General features: G+C 46.7%; 1 protein-coding gene across 1 annotated transcript in view; it reads left to right on the top strand.

Moving 5' to 3' along the window:
* Nucleotides 1–230: 230 nt before the first annotated feature.
* The window catches only part of CALB2 (calbindin 2), a 47,068-nt gene continuing 22,885 nt past the window's right edge, over nucleotides 231–24,413 (top strand). Inside the window, exon 1 of the mRNA XM_056862523.1 lies at nucleotides 231–372. Coding sequence (XP_056718501.1) covers nucleotides 279–372 — 94 coding nt within the window. The 5' untranslated portion in view covers nucleotides 231–278. The remainder of the gene's footprint in view (nucleotides 373–24,413) is intronic.

The following is a 24,413-nucleotide window of genomic DNA, read 5'->3' as shown; positions in this document are numbered from 1 at the left end:
CGACGGCATCCGAGATTGCAGCCTTAAACTGGTCTGTGGGTCGCTGGAACCTCCAGACCAGAGCCACCTGCCTGCACTCCCCCAGTTCCATCGCCTGGCACCCCGCCTCTCTGCCGCTGTGTCCCAGGATCTGCAGCCCTCTGGTGGACACTGGCACACTTTGCAGGCGCCAAAGAGTTTATAAAGGCAGTGAGAGGCGAGAAGGAGCCGGAGAAGCTGGTGGACAGTTCCCGGTGCTGAAAGCAGCGAAAGAGCATCTGTCAGGGACCAGCTCACTCATGGCCGGGAAGCAGCAGCAGCCCCCTTATCTGCATCTGGCGGAGCTGACGGCATCCCAGTTCCTGGACATCTGGAAACATTATGATGCTGACGGTCAGTAGGGATGAATGGGAAGAACAAACTTCCACTCAGTTCACTATTTTTGCTAACAGCTGCTGATGTTTAAAATTGATTGTTGCCAACATGTGGTGGCCGCAGAGAGCGGGACGTTCAGTTATGGAGCTGATTTGTCTCTTGTTAAAATGAGGCTCACTGTATCATGTGCATTTGAAGTTCCTTTACACTTTTTTTTAAAGGTTTAAGCAAGGCTGTGCTGTTTTCTTAATATAGTAAAGAGGAAGTTTCTGTTGTCTGTCTTTGCTATGCAGAACAGAGTGGAGCCTGCATAAAAAGAGGACATGCCACATATCAAAAAGAAATGGGAGGATTAAGAAAAAGGGATAATGGGCAGAGAACAGTTAGCAGAGAGGATGAAACTGTTTAGAATGTGAATTCCAAAGTGTTTAACTTAACAGCATTCAGACAATCTGGGAACTGATTAACTTCACCTTCCATTTTCTGTCTAATGTTGATTTTCATAAACTGTGCATGTTAGTAAACTTTTGCATTCTGCTCCATGCTCCTGGACATTGTCCACCGTCTTATCACCGGGTTACAGTAGGAAGATGTAGGAGGGGGGAATGGTGTTGAATGCTACAGAGTGTGGGCAATGTTTGCAGTATTATGGAGTTCAGCTCCATGCAACAGCTCATGTCATTGTGGTTGACAGCAGTTCTTACAGCTGTCTAGTATCATTGCTATGAGCTCTTTATCTCTAGATCTCTGCTGTGTGGAAAGGATATTGCTGGTTTTACTCTGATATCTCTAAGCAGCAACTGCAGGTGATGCCCTAGAGGTAAGTCAGAAGTTGTCTAAGGCAGCTACACAACAGGGGAACAGATGGTGACTCTGTGGTGCTCTGATCCAGGAATGCTTTTTGAATAGAAAAGAGTCCCAGTGGTAGTCCAGAAGCTACGTGGAACTCCAGACCTGAGCAAGAAAGAGTGCACATCAAGGACTCAGCCATAAATGGGAGGGGGAAAGTGCAGGAAAAGCAGATTGGGGAGAAGAATGCACGGCACATGATTGTGTGAAACAAACTCTCTGGGACAGCTGTGAGAAGAAGCAGCCTCACAGGAGTCCAGGAAAAGAGGGATGGAATATGAAGAATATTTGGTGACAATCTTTTTTCTGGATGAATGACAAATAACCACAGATTTCTAATTAGTTAACAACCACTTGTGCTGGCCTATGACCATAGTAATAAAGATTGATTGAACCAACAACCGCCAGTTTTCCTCGGGGTTGGGGGGGAGGCAGCATGGCATTGCCTAATCTCATCAGATCTTGGAAGCTAAGCAGGGTTGGTACTTGGAAGGGATACCACCAAGGAAGACACTGCAGTGGAAAGCAATGGCAAACCACCTCTGCTTCTCACTTGCCTTGAAAATCCCTTGCCGTTTCAATTGCAACCTGATGGCATTTAACATACATAATCTTTCTTGTGCCTCTTTGTGGTTGGAAACGTTGCTCACCCTCACTGTCTGCCTAAGTGCAGTACTTATGGGGAAGAAGGAATTTCCTGTGGGACAAACTGGCTGAAAACACTGGAGTAGGGATCATTACTGTTACAGACTTTGACATATGGGACCATATAGGATCTTGTGGAGTGCTGTACATAGACAGAATTTTCTCCATTTAAAATCATTACCTTCTCCTATAATGTATTTTACTGAGTCATTTGGAGCTACATATACAGTGACCCTGCTCTCAAAATCTCAAATCTTCGTTTGGGGCATGTTGGGGACCAGAAGAACTAGGCAGAGGTGGAGACAGAATAGACTCACAGCAGCAAATTGTACTTGATTTGGTTCAAGTTTATTTACTGCTAATAGCCAAGAGGAGGTGAGTGCAGCATGGTAGAGCCCAATCTCGTCAGATCTCGGAAGCTAAGCAGGGTCAGCCCTGGTTAGTATTTGGATGGGAGACCCCCAAGGAATACCAGAGTTGCTATGCACAGGAAGGCACTAGCAAACCACCTCTGTTAGTCTCTTGCTTTGAAAACCCCATAAGGGGTTGCCATAAGCCGGCTGTGACTTGATGGCACTTTACACACACAATAGCCAAGGCTGTTGCAATGAACTGCACTTGATGGGTTTTGGTCACAACTAACTTTGTGGCTCTAGGTGGTATCTGCAGAAATCTCAGAGCAAAGTGGGGTGGCTCAGGGATTATGAATGGGCAGTTGTATATTTATTCACCTACTAAGCTCGTTACTGCTTTTCCTTACTCAATGCAGTAAACGATACATTATAAAATAATGATTATGATTATTTACAGTAAAACCACTTGACATTTCAGAACTCTACCACATACACAGCTATTAGTCAAAACATGAGTGTGAGTAGCCCTTTCAGCCCCACACAGTTACAAGAAATGTGAGGGTTCTCAGTACCGGAGACTGAGCTAAAACAGAACTGGCACCTGTCTTCAGCCTGACAAATTCACATGTTATAAAATCCTTATCTGTCCCTCATCTGGCCAGTCAAAAGAAGCAGTCTTTGGAGTTCTGTGCACAGAACTTCATTCTCAGACACACAGGGATCCAATTCAGATCAGAACTATGGTAATGTAAAGAGAGGGGGCTTAATTTTACGAGCCCGAGAGAACTGCTATTTCTATCACTCAGGAGACTTACATGTAACTGTACATGTAGCTGCACAGGGCAAATAGGAGCTCCCTGGAGCTGTTTCATATCACAAAAATGGCACAGAGGAAGGCCTAAGCCTCCTCTCCCTGTGTGCCATGGTCTTGAGCCAAAGTGGAATCCGGCATGCCTGAAAATTAAATTTTGAGTATGGAACCCCTGGTGCACATCTGCATGATACATGAGAGCCAGCATGGTATAGTGGTTAGAACATCTGTCTAAGATTTTGGAGACTCCATTTTGAATTCCTGCTCTGCCATGGAAGCTCAGTGGGTGGTCTTGGGCCAGTCAGCCTAACCTATCTTGCAGGGCTGTTATTACGAGGATAAAAAGAAGGAGATGAAAATGATGTAAGCTGCTTTGGGTCCCCACTGGGGGAAAGGCGGGGTATAAATGAAGTACTTATATAAATAATGGACAGGACTCATGGCAGCCACATGAAGATGAGGAGCTACACAAGCTCAATCCCACTGAAATCAAAGAGTTAATCCTTCTGAAGTCATTGTAGAGAGGACACTGGCATTATAGCAGCTTGTGAAAAAAGTCAGGGTGGAATGGACCATCCCAAACGTTATGTGATTATGAATCAATTTGCAGGCTGCATTTTGCTTCACATTTAGGAGCTGGTATCTGTACTGGGATGTTAAGAAAGAATACCGCTTTGCTTTCGAGTGGCTTTTTGGTTCCCACAGAATGTATCTTGGCCCCCTTGGTAAAGTCTCTAGGAGATGGCTGCTCTGTAGCCCCCTCGCATGACAATGCTTGCGACACCGCGTAATTTCAACTAGCTTGTATAGGTTAATCTGTGAGAGATGGTGGTGAGGGAACCTCAGTGCAGAGAACAGGGCTCGATAGCTTTCTGATAATTCCCAGTGCTAAGATTGGGAACACGTTTCTCTCAGCTAAACCAGATTAACCTCCCAGGAGTATGTGGAGCATCTCTAGCTAAATCCAAAACTGAACTATCAGGAGAACCAGCGAGGTGTAGTGGTTAAGAGCAGTGGTTTGGAGCGGTGGACTCTAATCTGGAGAACAGGGTTTGATTCCCCTCTCCTCCACATGAGCGTCAGACTCTAAACTGGTGAACCAGGTTGGTTTCCCCACTCCTACACATGAAGCCAGCTGGGTGTCCTTGAGCTAGTCACAGTTCTATTAAGAGCTCTCTCAGCCCCTCCTACCTCACAGGGTGTCTGTTGTGGGGAGGAGAAGGGAAGGTGATTGTAAACCGGTTTGATTCTTCCTTAAGTGGTAGAGAAAGTTGGCATATAAAAACCAAGTCTTCTTTTTCTAATTGTTATACTATGTGGAAGGAGGGACGGGCAACCACCAGAGGTGGGGAGGTCAGGCAGGGCCAGGACCCTTAAGACCAGCAAACAGTACACCATCCTCCAACAGTGCGGTCACATTCCCCACTGACAGAGCTTCCAAGAAAGGCAGGTGCAAGGTGGGACAGAGCTTCCAAGAAAGTCAGGTGCAAGGTGGGAGAATTCTGCATTGCGCACCTCTCCTCTGCCAGGTTAAGAGGTCCCTCTGAGGATGACTTGACCATGATCCCACTCCCCCCCCCAAAAAAAAACTATGATCCTGGCATTGGAAAGTTACAAGAAAAAATGTGATGATCAGAATAGGAAACAACGCTGTTGGTTGATGGAGCAGGGGATGCAAAGTAATGGATATGTTTAAGCTCTCAGACAGCTGCAAATTAAGGGTGAACTAGAAGTGAAAAGCAAAAGAGTCACCAAGAGGTTATATCCCCTCACCCAAGGAATACTGGCAAAGAGGGAAAAGCATTCCTGTTCTATGATTTAAATGCTTGCCTGCAGGCGCAAGCTGGCATATATGAGATTTCTCCCCCTCTTCCTGGGTTCTTCAAGCAGGTCTGTGTTAAGTAAAACCAGAGACTTGGCAAGGGGAGCTCAATCCTGAACCGCCAGCTTTATCTCACTGGACTACAGAACTTTCAGCAATTCCCTCCATCCCATCTAAATTGCAGTATTTAGCCTAGTTGGGGGGAAACATATTTGAGGAGGAAGGAGAGGAGCAGGACTTCACACACACACACCCTCCATATGCTCTGGTTTTATTTAAAACTCTCCCATCCCCAATTTCTTCACACATGAACAGAAGGGGTTGTTTGTGTTTCCCTGATAAGAGTATGAGTGGACGGGGAGGGGGAGATCTCTCTGATCTTGAACATTTTCCTGTTCCATTCAGAAAGGTAGTACCGTCTACCTACATGAGGGAATGAGCAATGTGTAGCTTCTCTGCCTGTCTTTACATCCTCTAAATTGTCCTGCTTTTCTGCCAGTATATGCAAATAAAACCATGGCCCCTATCCCTCCATTCAGCCTGAGACCATCAGCCATTTGGTCTGTGCAGAAAACCAGATCTACATGCAGGTTCTAAGATGCTCTAGGACATCATCATGGTCCTCATGGCAGTCATGAGGTTTTGAATCACTCCAGTTAAGTGGGCTTGACATGGGTGCTGACATCCCAAGAACAATGTTTCAGAGGGAGGGGCCGTGGCTCAGTGGTAGAACATCTGCTTGGCATGCAGAAGGTCCCAGGTTCAATCCCAGGCATCTCCAGTTAAAGGGACTAGGCAAGTAGGTGATGGGAAAGACCTCCACCTGAGACCCTGGAGAGCCGCTGCCAGTCTGAGTAGACAATACTACTTTGATGGACTAAGTGTCTGATACAGTATAAGGCATCTTCATGTGTTCATGTGAGAGCATGCTATCATGTGTTCAACGTATGACGCTCTCTGAACATTTAACACCACACAATATGTTGGCCCTCTGCATAATTTGCTGATTAACAGGGAATTCAGGGGTTAATTTGGGCCAATACTCACCAGCATTTTCAGATATAGGGTTCATGAAAGAGAAGAATTGCTTTTCATCATCCTTTGCATATCTGGTGGGCCTGATCCTTGATGCTTCTTTTAAAAAAGAAAAAAGCATTGAGTTAGATCCAAAATGAAACCGAGAAGGCTGGAACTGCGAAATCTAGGGATGTGCAGTCAGAACTTAAGCACCAGTTTGAACAGCACCCATTTGTAAATATAAATACGCAATATATATATTTTTAAATTCTAACTTTCAGGAGTAATTTGAAATCTTCTAATGTAAGTTATTTTGGCATCTCTCTGGTTTTATTTTTCCAGACAGTGAGAACAAGAGGGCAACAAAGGGAGAGAGTAATTCAGCCGATATGTGGCTGACAGGGGCTTAATCTAACCAAAACATTTTGCCGATCTTCCCACTGAACAGGATTCTTCCAATTAGGACTTTCTGTACAGAAAAGGGGACAGAGGCAAAGGTTTTGTCAGTACATGCTTAAAGGCAGTCAGAGATGCAGAGGCTCAGGGGAACACAGGTAAAGGCTCTCGCTTTGCTTCTTCCCAGCGCTAGGCATCTCCCCGGCTTGCAGACAGGGGGAGGGAGGGTAGAGGCTGAGGCTTAAGTAAAGAAGGCATTCACACTTAGGAGATGCAAGCAAGATCAATGAAAATGGATCAGACCATGCCTCCTCAGGACGCGAGATCTCTTGGACATCTTTACTGTATGTAAAAATAGCCATGGGAGTATGCAAGAGACCACCCATTCATGTATAAAGTAGTGGTGTCTGTTTTTATTAACTAGAATTAACTAGAGGTTGTTAATGATAGGATGTTTTAGAGGTTGTTCATTCATAGGTTAGCCATAAGTCAGAAGCAACTTGATGGCACATAATGCACACATTAGCTAGAGGCATTTAATTCTACTCACTGGCTGACCCCACCCCACCCCACCCTTGGCTTACTAGATTCCTCTTTGAAGTGTGTTTTCTCCCAACTACGTTCTGATATTGGGTGAAGCTGGGGACAGATGCTGAAAGCACAGGAGCCCAATGATGTAAGGTGCAGACAAGGCCAGAGTTTACCCTCCCTGATCTGCAGGATCCCTTTTTGGAGAAAACACCTACACACACACACACACACACCTTGGGAAAAGAGGGAAAACTCATTCTGGTTCACACTTTCCTGTGACCACGTAGAGGCCGTGGCTCAGTGGCAGAGCATCTGCTTGGCAAGCAGAAGGTCCCAGGTTCAATCCCTGGCATCTCCAGTTAAAGGGACCAGGCAGGTAGGTGATGTGAAAGACCTCTGCCTCAGACCCTGGACAGCCACTGCCAGTCTGAGTAGACAATACTGACTTGGATGGACCAAGGGTCTGATTCAGTATAAGGCAGCTTAATGTGTTCATGTGTACTCTGCAAGTGAGAATTTCAATTGCTTCTACAATTTTCTTCCCTTCTCACCTGAAGTTTGGGAGAAAGCACCCCTCGCCCAAGGGGTCCTCTGTCTGAGGCCTTTTACCAAGGGATATTTCCCAGCGGTCACCCTCACCGACTGCCTTTTCCACCCGTCAGAGGTTGCCTCGCTCTCCCAAAGCGTTTTGCTTACATTTTCCAGATTCTGGCCAAAACAGCATCTGGAAAACATGGGCAAAGTGCGCAGGGAGAGAGAGGTGACCTCTGATGGGCAGAAAAGGCATGCATAATCAAAAGGAAACCCCGAAGCAGTCAGCGGGGTTGGCTGTGGGGAAACGTCCCTGCATAAAAGGCCTGTGATTAAAGCAACAAAAGAATCAACCCTGCCTTTTCCCTTGCACTCTTGTAGTGAAATCCCAACCCAATCTATTCACCTTTCCAACTAGGATCCATTTATACAGGGACCCCTATCTTGACTTTTCTTGGTTAACATACCACACTGTAAAGCAGTTTCTGATGTGACAGTTCTCTTTCTCACTGCAAACTGGCTCAAATATGGTTTTTAAGAAAAAATATCCTTGGACAACTAATTACACTCATCACGGGGGGTGGGGAGAAACAGCCTCTGTAATGGGAAGGACAGAATTTCTAGCAGGAATACTCTGGCAACCCACTCATCGTCTGGCATTGATGGGATCTAGAGTGAGGGATCTAGCAGCCCTGTGTCTGGCACTGCCACTGGGAGTAGCTGGGAGGGACCCTTGCAGAATACGTTTCCCTTTAGTCTTTGGCCAGGGTGCAGCAGCAAGAGCTTAAAGCGACACACACCTTTTAATTTAGAAAAAGCACTGCTTAAAAAACAGAAATGAGATGTCTCCCCCCACAAAGTAAATAATATGTTATTGCAGTGTAATTGTATGGTGATTCAGTGTGTGCTGGAGTGGAGAGGGGGCTCCCAGGGGAGCCAAGACTCTCCAACCTGTTATTAATATAATCATTTTGACATGTTATCATTATCCACAGCTTGTCAGTGACGTCACCTCACTTGCAGCAGAAAGTCAGAGCTTGGCATTGATCTCAGGCTACAGTATGCCGGCTGCTTTAGTAATTCTGTTGCTACACTATCGGGCACCCCTGCAAAGTTGCAGAACAAAGTGTCACGGACGTTGACGGGGCTGTATACATCCCATCCATAAAAAATAATTTCAGAGGGTAGCCGTGTTGGTCCGCAGTAGAAGAGCTATATTCAAGTCCAGTAGCACTTTGAAGACCAACAAGACTTTTTTTTAAAAAAATATTTTTATATAATAGGATACAGAAGAGGGAGGAGAGAAAAATAAAGAAAAATATATATCAAAAACAGTGTCCGAGCTTTTGCACAGTTTATAGTCTCATCATTTCGTCAGTTGTTCTAGATAACAATTCACTGAACGAATAAATTGTTTGATTTTGCACTGATGGCTAAACTATCATATTTGATTAGAATGAAACTAGTGGATGGTTTTAAGACAAAATGGCAACCTTTATATGATTATTATTCACGTGCTATAAATACTTATTAGAGAATAATTATTAAGAGTGTTAGGTTAGAAATTATTTAGAGAAAGACCAACAAGATTTTTGCAGTAGAAGCTTTCAAGAGTCAAAGCTTCCTCAGCCAGATTAAAAAAAAATCAATAATATCGCAAATGGATGCCTCCATTAGAAAAGCAGACTACCCCAAAGACATTGATCCTAATAAGGGTAGGCTTACAGTTGCCACCTTGGTCCTTTCCGCATTCCTTGGGGGGTGGATCCACATGCCCCCTGGGCTTTTGAATAGTTTGACAGGTGTCCCCTTGCAGTAGGGTTGCCACCCTCCAGGTACTAGCTGGAGATCTTCTGCTTTTACAACTGATCTCCAGCCGATAGAGATCAGTTCATCTGGAGAAAACGACCGCTTTGGCAATTGGACTCTATGGCATTGAAGTTCCTTCCCTCCCCAAACCCTGCCCTTCAGGCTCCATCCCAAAAACCTCCCCCACTGGAGGGGAAGAGGGACCTGGCAACCCTACCTTGCAGGGCAGAAGACGTGCAAGGAAAAGCAAGCCAGAGCTTCAAAAAGCGCACAGACTGAAAAGGTGCTGAACTGTTCACAAGACTGGAATGTCTGTAGAGCTCTGGCATGAGACAAGCAAATAATAATAATAATAATAAGGCTGGCCCAAGAATTTTGGGCACCCTTCTCACCCACCCTGTGCTGCAGGTAGGCGGAAAGATGGCTCCTGCCCTCCTCTCCCAACCTGCAATACAGGGAGGAAGGAGGATGCAGGAAGACAGTGCCTGCTGTCTTCTCCCCCCCCCCCTGCAATGTGGGGAGTCAGGAAGATAGCACTTGCCCTCATCCTGTCTGTCCCACAACGAGAAGCTGCCTCCCTCCACCATGGTCAGGTGAGGTGGCAAGGTATGGCTAAGGTAAAGAGGAAGAATGCCAGGCCTGCAGTAGAGGGAGGGAAGGAGGGAGCAGGCTCCCTGCTGGCCACCCACTGGTGCTGGGGGGGTGCCTCCCAGGGCAGACCCTAATGCTGTGGGCAAGCAGCAACAGGGATGGATGGCACCCCTCTGCCACATATGTCCTTGTTAACTGCCTAGGGCTGCCTAGTGAATGGGCCAGCCCTGCAAAAAAACAAAAACAGTCATGAATTTTCAGTCTAGGGTTGCCAACTCCAACTTAGAAAATTCCTGGAGATTTGGAGATACATCCTGGGGAAGGCAGGGTTTGTGGAGGGGAAAAACCTCAGGATATAGGATATAATGCCGTAGAGATATAATACTGGAGAGTCCATCCTACAAAGCAGCCACTTTCACCAGGGGAACTGATCTCTGTCCTCCAGAGAAAATGGTGGAAGGGTGGAGTTGTGTGGAAATTAATTTGCTGCTCAGATACACTGGTGGGTAAATGTCAAAAAAGAGAAGGGATATGACATGAAAGCAAACAGATTGCTATAGCTAGTACTACTGAAGGGAGTCCACTGAACTTTTGAGGATCAGAAGGGCTCATCTTGTCATGTTTTACTCTTGACTGATGATTCTAGAACATCAACCAGAATTTCCTTCCTCTTTTTGGATTTGTCTTTAGTTTGGTCCACACTTACACCAGAGCAATGTGCGCGAATACTAAAATGTAGAATGGACTGCATCACTTTATAGCAAAACTAAGCATGACGCAGGATATGGCCACAAACATGCTTCAAAGCACTGGCATGCAGCTGCTGGCTTGACTAGGGAGGTGCTGCTATGGGAAGAGATGCTTAATTTGGTTTTGCTTAATTGCTAATGGTCTTTAGTGGGTTTCCACTGCTTGTGAGTCACATCAAGAACTACATTATGAGGCAGCATAGAAATATCTTAAACACAGAAATTGCACTTTCCTCTTACCTATAACGCCCGAAATGGTGTGGGTGTTATTGTTCCTGCCGCCAGCTAAAATCTTCCTCATGAGCTCTGCTCTCTGTGCGCCCTGCTGCAGAAGTGAGGCAGGGGGTGACCAGAGATGGGGCTTTTTCAGGGGTGGCACTGCACCTGTGGAATGCTCTGCTGCTTGAGGCTTGCCAGGAACCAACCCTACTCTCTTTTAGGTGCCAGGCCAAAATTTTTCTTTTTACCCAAGTTCTTAACTTGTAGTTTGTCTTTTAAACTGCTTTTACAATCTGCTTCTGTCATGAGGATCATTTTTAGGTGGCCAAATATGTTTCTGGGGGTTTATCAGCTGGGTGTATACAGGTTAATGTTAATGATTTTATGTCTGTATCAGTTTACCTTGTTTTATTCTGTGAGCCACCCCAAGCAGGTCTCTTATATACTGCCTATTCAATGTTGCAAACATACAAACAATACAGCTTTTCCTCAAACAATTTCCCCCTCCAATAATACTCTTATCAGCTCCTGAAGGACCGGGGGGGGGGGGGCTGTCTTCTCACAGAGCTAATAGCAGCTTTAGGGATACATTTAGATTAAGGAAATGGTACCAGTGAAAACGGCCAAATGCTCCATCCCTGTGCCGCTTTCCCCATTAAATGAATAGCCCCCACTACTGCTGCTTTGATACAAGAGAGAGAGACAGAGAGAAAGAAAGATGTTCTGCATGTTTGGGGCTACATAAATCTCCTTGCTATGTTCAGAAGACTAGCACAGGAGTCAAAGGTTTGGATCAGAACTTTTCCTCACCCGTGTTCTGTTTTTAAGTACGGAAATGATCAAAAGTGTCCACCTGCACCCCCACCGCCTGGCATAGGGCAGTCAGTTCTCCCGCCTCCCACTCAGGTGCAGCAGGTGTAGTAGCCAACTTCTATCACCCTGGGTTAGAAATATTGCTTTACCCATACTTTGCATTGAAAAAGGTTGGGGAAATCCATTAATTTTGCCCTTCTGCCTTTCTGACAGCATCAAATGAGTAAAACGGGGAAAGTGTGGTGGGACTCCCTGCCTTTCTATTCCCATCCCCCCTTTTTTCCAAATTGCTGGCACCTCTTCTGTTTTCAGATTTGTTCTGAGAAGCTCTCTCTTGATGTTCCCAGGGGAACATGCTGGTAAAACCTCCTCTGATTAATTCGGCGCTATCAGGGACCAATTAAATGATGCAACTTGCTTTGAGAAAACACGGCTCTCCTCCATCCCAGGCTATGTAAACAGCCTGTAAGAGGCAGGCCTCCTCTTTTTCCTAGCATTACTGCCACCAACAACAACACCAATTAACATGCTTACAAGACTGGCTAAGGCCCAAACACCCACCCACCCCCAATACACACACATCCTTCAACCTCACTTTTGCTAACAGGAATCCAGGGTGAGTGCCTGCAGGGAAAATTGACAGGCAAGGGAGCATATCCCCTCAATGCTTTTAAATTGGCCCCTCTAGCTGTCCCCTACATATTGGTTAGATCTGCAGCAATCATCAGAAAGTTATTTAGCTCCATGGTATTAAAAAAAAAAAACTTCAATATGCCCATTTCTGAATGTTAAACCTCTATTAAAGGGACACAACATTTTTCTCCTGGCCAGTTGATAACTTCACACACAAATGTTTTGCTTAAAATTTGAGAAGCGGGGGACTGTGTAAATAGAGCCCTGCTGGATCAGACCAGTGGTCCATCTAGTCCAGCATCCTTTCTCACACACTGGCCCACCTGTTAAACAGGACATAGAGGCCAAAGCTTTCCCTTGATGTTGCCTCCTGGCACTAGTATTCAGAGATTTATTGCCTGAGGATGTGGAGGTGCCCCTTTAGTCACCGTGTCTACTAGCCACTGATAAACCTATCCTACATGAATCTGTCCAGCCTGAATCTACTGCCCATCAACTTCATTGGATGCCTTCGAGCTCTAGTATTTTGGAAGAGGGAGTTTATAAATCTCTATCATGTTCTCCCTCAGTCATCTCTTTTCTAAACTCAGAAGTCCCAGATTCTTCAGCCTTTCCTCATAGGGATAGCGCTCCAACCCCTTAACCATCTTGGTTGCCCTCATTAGGTTTTCCAACTCTGCAATGTCCTTTTTGAGATACAGTGACCAGAACTGAACATAGTGTTCCAAATGAAGTTGCACCATAGATCTATACAGGGGCATTATAATATTAGCTATTTTATTTTAAAACCCTTTCCTAATAATCTCCAGCATAAAGTTTGTCTTTTTCCCTGCTGCAGCATACTGGGCTGACATGTTCATTGAGCTACAAGTTTATTGAGCCCCGTGGTGCAGAATGGTAAGCTGCAGTACTGCAGTCAAAGCTCTGCTCATGACCTGAGTTCGATCCCAGCAGACATTGGTTTCAGGTAGCCGGCTCAAGTTTGACTCAGCCTTCCATCCTTCCGAGGTCGGTAAAATGAGTACCCAGCTTGCTGGGAGTAAAGTGTAGACAACTGGGATAGGCAGTAGCAAAGCACCTCATAGACATAGCCTGCCTAATAAACATCATAATGTGACGTCACCCATGGGTCAGTAATAACCTGGTGCTTGCACAGGGGGCTTTCTTTATCTTTTTACAACCCCAAGGTCTCTTTTCTTGTCAGGCTCAGCAAGTTCAGACCCTGTTAGCATATACTTAAAGCTGGGGTTTTTTTGTTCCAGTGTGTCGTGTCTATCTCTCCCCTTGAGGATGAAAAAACAGCTGGGGTGGTGGTGGGTGGCTTTGAGCTGAAAAATGACCTGAGCCAAAAGGACTAAGCAGCCATTCTCTATCTGCCCTAGGTTGAAACAGACAAACAAACGTGGAAGACAGAAGCTCAAAACTCCAGCTAATGGGTGCTTGTTTAAAGCTCAGAAAGGGCAGCCTCAGCATTTGTCTGTCATTTTCTCAGAGCTGACATTCATCCTGCTTTATAAAGGTCAGCCCTATTTTCAGCTGATCCATCCCCCTGTCCAGTAAGAATATGTGGGACATGATTGATTATTACAATTATATTCTACCTTCTTCTTTTCAAAGTCTCTTCCCTTCATTTATTCAGCTTCATCTCCTTTCCCACCTGACACCCCATTCCCCATTTAACAATTCAATCCTGCTCTAACAAAGGCCAGCCTCAGAGCTATTTTGCTTTCCCCCCATAAACATTTATATCTCTCTCCCCTTTAGCCCCTGGTTATCCAACCATTTTGACTACTGCTTGCCTGTCCTTAATAGCTTCCCTGTTCCTTAATAGCTTGCCACCCACCATTCATTAACTCCATCTGAATCCCCCCCCAACAAGACCCATGTTCAGTTTATGCTTTCTTACTTGTCTGCCCTGCATTCTTGAGCTCCATCAGTGGTTACCCTTTCTGTCAAACACTCCACTCCTGTCTGACTTCCAAACTGTAAGTCCCACAGTAAAGGAAAAACCGCATTTTAGCCCAGTGTGAATGTTCTGGGGGAACTGCAAGGGAAGCAGTTTCAGTTTCAAGCTCATAGCTAAACTTACTGATAGCCCAGTTTATTTTAAAGCTGTGATTCTAAACGGATGTTCAGCTAGCCTTCAAATATTTTCTTGACCATATGTAAGTTAGCTAACAATGCAAAAGGAATATTTAAACCTGGTTCAAGAGTGGACTGCAGGCCAAGGGTCATGCAGGGTCATATTTGGGGAGGCTCCCCTGAATTAAAAACTCCTTACAATTAGAAAGCCAGCACAGCAAAAGACTGGGGGCGGGAAGCCTTGCCCCTCCTCTGCTGTGCTAGTTTTCAACTTGCATGCAGTTTTTTTAAAATGTAAAAACAATTTGAAGCATACTATTCTACTACCTCAGGGAGCTGCCAGTCATCAACAACTCATGTGTGAACCAGGCTTAAATAATCCTGAAATTTACAAGACTCAAATAAGTGCTCTGAACTGTACTGGAATTTGGTTAAAAAAGTTGAAAGTGCTGTTTATTCTGAGTATGTATTAAACCTGAGTTATACAGAGGCCGGCAAGGGGGTGAGGTTTATGACTGTGCACTAAGGCAGAACAAAAAAGAAAGAATAATTCAATACTGCATTATTTTGATTTATTGCTGTTGTTTCTGGCACTCGGTAATAGCTCTAATTTTGAACTGGCTAAATGGTGGCATTGATGGAGCTTCTCCATTTTTGTTTTCATGAACGGTTCCCGTTTCTATTATCCTCCTCACTGCCCTCACAAATAAGATTCATATTGAATTTCACTTTAGGTTCAAGCAAGGAGTTGGAATGATGCCTGGGCTTTCCCCACAGTACAACTGGGTCACTGGCTAGAGACACCAGCCCTCTTGGGAAGAAAGTAGGAGAGTGGCAACTGCCCACACCTAGCAGCCACAACTGGGCCTTCCCTGTAGGATGGATCAGACCTACCTTATTCCAAAGTACGGAAGGATCAGAGCCTTTCCTGGGTCAGCAGAAACATAATCCCAGGAGCAGGGGTGATTTTAGGACTTCGGTTGTGACTTGACTGACTGGGCTGTTGGTTTCAGTAGATCGGTCCCCTTCTTATTGCCCCTTCCGAGCAACACACGAGCTTATTAACTTCTTCCTCTTACCACAGTCTGAGGCCGGCTCAAAGCTCAGCTTGGCCGATATCCTGGCTGGAGAAGGGAGGATGGAGTTATTCAGACTAAAGAATGCCTAAAGTTCAGACTTTACTTTTGGGGGGATCCAATGGCATCTAGAGGCGTGTGCTACTTAAAGTGCTTCCAAGACACATGGTCGCCATTTTGTCCAAACAGCGAAACACATGTATTTTCCGTCTTCAGTATGTCTGAACCCATTCCATGAAACATGTAGTATTCCATGCACAGATACCAAAGCTTGAAAATACATGCATTTCCCTGCGCACACACAATGACAACCATACGTATGGTAAGCATCATGAGTAGTGCATGTTCCCAGTATGCACAGTAAGTAGGGCTGCCAGGCCTGCACCTGGCAATCCTGGAAGCTTTTTTGGGGTGTGGCATGGGGCAAGGGACCATCACTCAAGGCTCTACGAATTTCCCCAATTTCTAAAGACCTTAGTGATTGGAGAAATTCTTAGAGAGTTGCTCAGTGTGGTGATGTCACTTCTGGGTCTTCGCGTGGAAGTGATGCTGCTGCGTCATGTGACATCATTCCCCCTTTTCTCCCTGTCACTCCACTGAGAGAGAGCAGGGAGGCTGCATAGCTCGGGTAGGAGTTTGCCCACCACCAGTGGACAACTGACAAGGCTAGCACAGTTGGATTTCCCCCTCCCCAAATGAAACATCTAAAAAGGTGTCAAATAAGGATAGTTTTAAAAGGGACTATATGATTTGATTTGATATATTAGATTAATAGGCCGCCCTTTCCTAGACAAGCCATATGTATCTATCGGGGGGGGGGGTTCCAACTGTGGGAAAATGGTATTTACACAGGATACAGCGAGAATAAGTGGGGTGTGTGTACTCAAAGGAAACGTCCTACCCTTGGGGACTCTCAGAAGTCTTACAAATGGTCTGCGTCTGTCGGTATTTGTATTCAGGCAAGGCAGGTGTTCTTGGGTGAAGTTTATTTATTTATTCTTTAAAACTTTGATATGCCACCTGTTCAGAGACCTACTCGAGGTAGCTCACAACATAAGAAAAAACAAAATTATAAAACAAAATAATTACAATTAACAACCGTGAAAAACAGGCCGATAAATCTAAAAAGCATAAAAGCACATACGAACCTAGAAACATATATTATTTAGCAGCCTGAACAATCTTCATAACAGCCCTCAGGCTAGAATCGGATTGTAAACCAATTAAAAACCTCTAGTTAAAAGGCTGACTATCCAGATTATCTAGCTGATTATCTAGAACCATTTCTACTGGGTGTTAGCTCAGGCTCTGGCACAGAGTCCTTGGTTGCCTTAACATCAGGATATGGACACAAGAAATAACACCTTACTAATTCTCTTACATCTCTGAGCAACCATTAACTATGGCATAGTACTAGAAAGTCTTATGGAATTTGGAGTGGGGGGTACTGCTGTACTTCAGTTCTCCTTTCTGGTGGCAAGGTTCTTGGGTGACTGCTATTTAGTGGGTCACTGCTAGTCATTCCCGTGGCAATTATCCAGTGGAGTCCCACAGCAACCAATTTTTTTGTCATCTGTAACATTTCATGTATACATGAAACCACTGGGAGAAATCAACTGGAGGCATGGAGCAGGGTGTCATCAATGTACAGGTGACATATATTTTTCAGTTTAATCTTCTCCAGGTGAGACTGTCATCCTTGAGTATTGGACTGGCTAAGAACGAACAAGGTCAAAACAGAAGTGATGCTGATGAAGTGATGCTGATGAGAGTACAAGGTGGACCATTCAGAAGGGGAAAGGCCTGTCTGATACAGGGACCTAGAAAGATCAGTTCTGTAACTTGGGGGTATTCTTTTATCCTGCCTTATTCCCACACTTACTTTCTGCTTTTATTGTTCATATTGCTTTTGTACAGCTTCAACTGATTTGTTTGCTGCGATTTCTGTTGGAAGACTAAGTGCTGACTACCATTGTCCATGCGATTGCGATACAGTAGATTAGGCTACTATATTGCAGTCTTCATGGGTCTGCCCTTGAGCATAGTTTAGAAACTTTAGCAGATGCAGAATGCTGCAGTCAGACCTGTCTGGCAGCAACATTCAAAACTAATCCTAAAACAACTGCTGTTGTTTCTTATTTGATTCCAGACCAAACTGAAGGAGCTGCTGGGTTCTGCTTATGCAGTTCTAAGGGGTCCATGCCTGCTTTCTCCAATATGAACATACTCGTGATGCAATAGAGTCTAGGCCAGTGATGGCGAACCTTTTAGAGACTGAGTGCCCAAACTGCAACCGAAAACCCACTTATTTATCGCCGAGTGCCAATGCGACAATTTAGCCTGAATACCACCCCCAGAGGGGGCCCAGAGGGAGAGGCTAGGTTTGCCAAGTTCCTCTTCGCCATGAGTGGGAGGTTTTTGGGGTGGCGCCTGAGGAGGGTGGGGTTTGGGGAAGGACTTCAGTGCCATAGAGTCCAATTGCAAAAGTGGCAATTTTTTCCAGGGGAACTGATCTCTATTGGTTGGAGATCACTTGTAATAGCAGGAGATCTCCAGCTAGTACCTGGAGATTGGCAACTAGTTCCTTAGTGTTTTCTCTCTACATATCAAGACAAATGGAAAGGTGTTTGGAGGATGGCTTGTGGGCACTTCAAAGGTGGAATAGGACTGCACGCCCCTCTGCCCGCACAGACCCAGAAGGTGCCGGAGAAGCTACTGGAGGGAAAGAAAGAAGGAAGGAAGGAAGGAAAGAAGGGAGGGAGGAAGGGGAGAAAGAAAGAAAAAGAGAGAGAAAGGGAGAAAGAAATGGAGCGTGGGAGAGAAAGAAAAGTAGGGAAAGAAAAGGACAGAGGGAGACCATTTATGCATGGGAGGTTTTGCCTTGGATTTGCCGCTCTCCAGATGTACATTTTCCCCATCCGGATTCTCAAAACTCTGCACGGGGACTTACAGATGAGTTTTGAGAATTTGGATGGGGAAAATGTGCATCTACAGAGTGGCAAATCCAAGGCAAAACCTCCCATGCTTGAATGGCCAGAGACAGAAAAGCCTTCCTTTTCTCTCTCTCTCTCTCTCTCTCGCTCACACACACACACACACACACACACACACACACACAGAGCCCCCGCCTCCTCCCCCAGCAGAGAAGTGGGAAGCGCGCACACAGAACAGCCCGCAGCGCACGGGGCGCTGGGAGACCCTTCCCTTCTCGCAGAGGCTCAGGGTCCTGCCCCGCTCCTACACACCCATGGAGGGAGAAGGAGCTGGGAGAGGAAGGGTGAAGGGGCAGGAGAGGAAGAGCAGCCCAAGGAAGGCCAACAATGCGGCGGTGTGGCTCAGGCCCACCAGCCAGCTGGGCGGCGCGCAGGAAGGCATGCAAGGAGAGAAGGGGGGAATGGACAAGGGCCCAGAAGCCTTCCACAATCAGGCACCAGCTGCGAAGGGGGAAGAAGGGAAGGGGGACAAGAAGGGGAAAAGAAAAAAGAAAAAAATCCTGCCCCGCTGCCAGCGAGGGGGGGAGGGAGGAGCCCCAGAGACTCCGCCTGACTTCTCGCCCTGCGGCTCACCAGCCACCAGCCCTGCCGCTGCGCCCTTTGCCTATGGACGGAGCTGGGTCCTGCCACCACCCACGTGCCAGGGGCGAGCAGCAGGAGGAGGAGGATCCCCCGCCCAGCTGGGCCTCGCCGCCACCACCTCCACCCACCCCTTTCAGAGTGGAGCTCCAGCGGAAAGGAGGCCCTTCTGGCGCGGAGGGAAGGAAGGAGGGAGCCCAGCCTAGCTCAGCGCCCCTCTCTGCCTGCCTGGCTTGCCCAGGCCCCTAAGCCCCCCGCCCAGAGGGGATCTCCCACCCACCCGGCCGGCCTGCCCCGAGGGGGGGATGTGGCTGTGGGGTGCGGCAGCGGCAGGCTTGTGAGAGGCGAGCAGGGTGGGCAGAGGGCACCTCCTTTGCTCCCACTGGCCAGCCACGCCCCTCCGTCCGCACAGGCCCAGAGGGCTCCGGAGAAGCCGCAGGCCATGTTCCCCGCTCTCCCACCCGCCTGGCCGGCCGCGCACGCTCCAGCGGCGGCAATGGCGGCGGCTTCTGTGGGAGAGTTCGGGGGCCACCGCCAATGATGTTGGAGGTTCCCCATCCCTGGCTACAGCCTCCCCCATCCGGGGCAGAGCCGGAAAGGCCAGCAGCTTGGAGGAACCGCGCGTGCCGGCAGAGAGGGCTACGCGTGCCGGAAGTGGCACGCGTGCCATAGGTTCGCCAACACGGGTCTAGGCAGTCCCTGTTTCAGGCTCCCTCTTGCAAGGAAGCTGGACTGGCAATGCATAGGAGGGCCTTCTCAGTGGTTGCCCCACACCTCTGGAATGCCTTTGATTAGTTATAGATGTTGCCTTTCCAATTTAGGACTCGAGCGGTGCAATCCTAAATAGAGTAATATCCTTCTAAATCCATTGAAATCAATGGGTTTAGGATGTCACTCTCCTTACGACTAGGGTTGCCAACCTCCAGGTACTAGCTGGAGATCTCCTGCTATTACTACTGATCTCCAGCCGATAGAGATCAGTTCACATGGAGAAAAGGGCTGCTTTGGCAATTGGTCTCCGTGGCATTGAAATCCTTCCCCATCCCAAACCCTGCCCTCTTCAGGCTCCGCCCCAAAACCTCCCACCGGTGGCGAAGAGGGACCTGGCTACCCTAATTAAGACTGCACTATATGTATTTCACATATCAGACTAAGCAAGTAGGGGGAACTGGCGCAGCACCATTGCTAACTTGGTCGATCTTTTCAAAACTGGAAGGACAAACTGGGGGCCTGCAATAAGTCAGGGAGTAAATATAATGCTGGAATTAAAATCACCCTCCCCCTTTCTATGGTAAAATCGCATGAAACGGGGCTCCTGGCATAGATCGTTATCTGCTGGGGTTGATATATACAGGTTGGGAAATTCCTGGAGATTTGGGGATAGAATTTGGGGAGGACAGAGTTTGGAGAGGGGTGGGAGCTCAGCAGGGATATGATGCCATATCCTTCAGGAAAACTGCCATTTCCTTCAGGATAACTATCTCTGTAGTCTGGAGATGTTAATTCTGGGAGAATGCCAAGGCCCCACCTGGACATTGGCAACCCTATGAATTTTGGCAGCATAGCACTGCTAACTGCAGAGGGAGTTGTGCATTAGCCAAAGTCATCCAAGGCCTTACAGAGGCATCTTTTACCTCTCCCTCTCTATGCTGCACAGAAGAATTGGGGGGGGGGGAGAAACCGAGGCCAGGGAGAGGCACCTCTCAATACGCATCCCCCAATAAGCCTTTCAGCTCCCTCATCCCAGGATACGATAAACCATAAGGGGCTCTGCCCCCATTGCAGCTGAAAGAGTTTGTGTATGATTAAATGCTTTTCTCCCAATCTAAATTAATCCCTTGCAGGCGCTTCTAGCTTCAGAGTGATCAGAGCCCTTAAAAGCTTATAGCATGCCGGACCAGAGAGGGCAAAACCATGGTGTGCAACCCCTGGCCCTTATTCCCCTCCCTCTGGGGTGCAGTAAGCTGTTTTGCCCTTTGCCCACTTCTCTTTAGCTTCCACCAACTCCCATTTCACCCTCAACTTTCCCCTACATTCTATGCCTCCAAGAGGGCAACAAGCATGCTCAGTCTTCACCAAGGCATTTTTAAAGATTTATTTCACCAAATAATATGTTTCTACATACAAGGAGAATCCCATGTTTTGACAGCAGGTGACTCCATTTCAATTGGGCTTACGCCAACTAATGCGGTATAGGAGAGTGATCACGACAGCCAGTTTTTCTAGAGAAAAATGCATATTCCAAGGCACCAGAAAATCTTAGCATGAATATGCTATGCTCAAACCACAGGATTTGAAAACAGGCGCCAAGAGAGCTGATCGAAGGATGCTTCTGGTAACCAAGATGCTAATTAATATGGAGGGCTTGAAAGGACACAGCCTCACTGGCATTGCATTAGGGAGCCAAAAATATTTCAGAGCTTGCACAGAGGGAACATATCATGTTCACTGTCAAGGAGCACTGGAGAAATTTGGTCAATCTATCCCGTAATTTCTGAGAAGACTATGACACTCCATCATTTGAATCGCTATCCAATTATTCACCTGCCTGCCTGCCCTTCCTCTGCTATTTTCTTATTAATTTTACAATTCCCTTTCTTCCAGTGTCCAAGCTCATCCATTACCAATCTCAACTAATTCCTCTCCCCTAGTTTTTAATGGGTATTAGGCTTGATTCACACATGCAGCAGGATGAGGCTGGCTGTGAGCCAAGGTGATAGAATGTACCACAACTGCTGATCACGTTTTTGAGTGCCCCCTAAAACTCCTTGCAAACAGAAAACTAGCCAACCACAAAGACAGGATAGAAGAAAAAAAGAAATAAAGAGCTGGTTTTTATATGCCGACTTTCTCTTACTACCTAAGGAAGAATCAAACCAGCTTACAATCACTTTCCATTCCTCTTCCCGCAACAGACACCCTGTGAGGTAGGTGGGGCTGAGAGAGCTCTAAGAGAGCTGTGACTAGCCCAAGGTCACCTAGCTGACTTCGTGTGTAGGAGTGGGGAATCAAACCTGGTTCTCCAGATCAGAGTCCACCGCTCCAAACCACCACTCTTAACCACTACACCACGCTGGCTCTCCCTTTCTCCCTGCTGTGGTCCTTTCTTATTTGTGGAGAAATTTTTACACAGAACAAGCACTGAAGAATGGGATCTACCACCTGTAGTTGGGAGTGGTGCTACACACATTTTGTCTGTATGCGTAAACCAGGCCTTATGCCCCAGCGAATACAAGACATCCAAAGGAGCAGGGCTTCTCAGGGGCCACAAAATTATCATGGAACTGTCTTCCCTGAAAGGCTCATTCATCTCCCTCATCTCACTGAACACATGATGTTGCCTTATACTGAATCAGACCACTGGTCCATCAAGGTCAGTATTGTCTACTCAGACTGGCAGTGGCTCTCCTGGATCTCAGGCAAAGGGTCTTTCACATCACCTCCTACCTGATCTTTTAAATTGGAGATGCTGGGGATCGAAACAACCTTCTATATGCCAAGCAGATGCTCTACTACTGAGTCAAAGCCTCTGCCCTTCCCAGCCCTTCCTTTGAAGAAGCTGAAGAGGCTTCTGTACCACTAGGCATTTGTAGATTGGGTATACCTTGCCTTAAGGACAGGAAGTTACCCTTTCTGCTGACTGATCTTGGTGCCTTCCTGATACTATGTCTATTCTGTTTTTATATGTTTTCTTGTTTTTCTCTTATAATTTTAACTGCTTCAAAAGCTTTTTAAGTTAAAAGGCTTTCAAAATATTACAGCTCAACCACAAAAAGGTGCAGCAGTCAGAATACAATACCGTGCACATATTTCTGACGCCTCTTCCTCCAGACACTGGTTTAACTTGGTGGCTGAAAGAGGGAAGGCCAGAGATTTCTCTGAAGTAGTGTAGGGACAATTGTAGAAAACACTCTCTGCTTGCTCACTGCACATTCCACTTATGATAAGGGTGGCGCTGCCAACTTTGGGTTGAGAAATACCTGGAGATTTCGGGGGTGGAGCCTGGGGAGGGTGCAGTTTGGGGAGGGGAAGGACCTCAGCAGGGTGCAATTCCATAGAATCCACCCTCCAAAGCAATCATTTTCTCTAGGGGAACTGATCTTTGTCATCTGAAGATCAATTGTAATAGTGGGACATCTCCAGGTGCCACCTGAAGGTTGGGAACCTTAGATGAGGGGGCCTCCAATGTGGATGTCAATGCAAGGGCAGGCTCATAGGACAAGAAGTGATCTTTTAAATATCCTGGTACTAGGTAACTCATGTGGTGTTTGTGGCCTTCATGACAGGAGACTGGAGGTTGGAAGGGGAAAATAAGTTAGTTTCTCTTTTACCTCAATGTGGCGTCCAGACTGTCAGCTCTTCATGGTGGCAGACTGGAGAGTAACTGGACCCTCTTCAAAGAAGGAGACACCAATAAGTATGCAAAGAACCCTCAAAGACTTAGTTGCTGAAGCCACAATCTGTATACAACTGCTACACTACTAGCTGAGCAGGTGCAGACTGGCCATTCCCTACTTTACAGGGAAATTTCCCATGTCACTGCCAGGTAGGGTTGCAACTGGTCTCCAGACTACAGAGATCGATTCCCTTGGGGGGGAAATGGCAGCTTTGTACAGTGCATAGTATTGTGTTCCTGCTGAGCTCCCTCCCTTCCTCAAACTCCACTCACCCTAGGTGTCTGCCCCCAGAACGCCACAAATTTCCCAGCTAGGGAACAAAGAGATCCCTTTGTTGGATACCTTTGCAAGAAGGGAGCTTTGACTCTCAAAAGCTCATACCTCCCCAAATCCTGTTGGTCTCCAAAGTGCTACTGGACTTCAATCTTGCTCTTCTCCTGCAGACCATTATGGCCACCTTCCAAAACTACCCCCTTGGGTACATCACTCTAGCTTTCCTCCTGAGACTTCTGCTTTCTGCTGGGAATGGACGGCTGGGCCAGAACATTCACACATGCTGCTAGACCATCTGAAGGGACAGGATCAGAGAAGCTTGCCTATTATATTAGGTGCATGGGAACACAGGCAGGATGGTGCTGCTGCAGTCATCTTGTTTGTGGGCTTCCTAGAGGCACCTGGTTGGCCACTGTGTGAACAGACTGCTGGACTTGATGGGCCTTAGTCTGATTCAGCATGGCCTTTCTTATGTTCTTATGGAGGATGGGGCTATCCATGGCTACTAGTCCAAATGGATAATACTCATGATGCATCCCTATTCTCTCCAGGATCAGAGGAGCAGGCCTATTATATTAGGTGCTGTGGAACACAGGCAGGATAATGCTGCTGCAGTCGTCTTGCTTGTGGGCTTCCTAGAGGCACCTGGTTGGCCACTGTGTGAACAGACTGCTGGACTGGATGGGCCTTGGTCTGATCCAGCAGGGCCTTCGTTATGTTCTTATGACAGAATCCAGGAAACGCTTCCTTACCCTCTTGGTTTGCTGATTGTTTGAACTGACCCCAAGGGAGAATGAGAGTGATTTAAACAAAGCCACCACCCTACCTTTTCACAGTTAGAAGCCCTCATCAAAACCAATGAGAGCTTACACCCTCCTTGATTCATATCA

Source organism: Euleptes europaea, chromosome 17, assembly GCF_029931775.1.
Source record: "Euleptes europaea isolate rEulEur1 chromosome 17, rEulEur1.hap1, whole genome shotgun sequence".
In the NCBI taxonomy this organism is placed as follows: Eukaryota; Metazoa; Chordata; class Lepidosauria; order Squamata; family Sphaerodactylidae; genus Euleptes; species Euleptes europaea.
The sequence above is the reverse complement of the archived record's forward strand: the minus strand, read 5'-3'. Positions and strand labels throughout refer to the sequence as shown.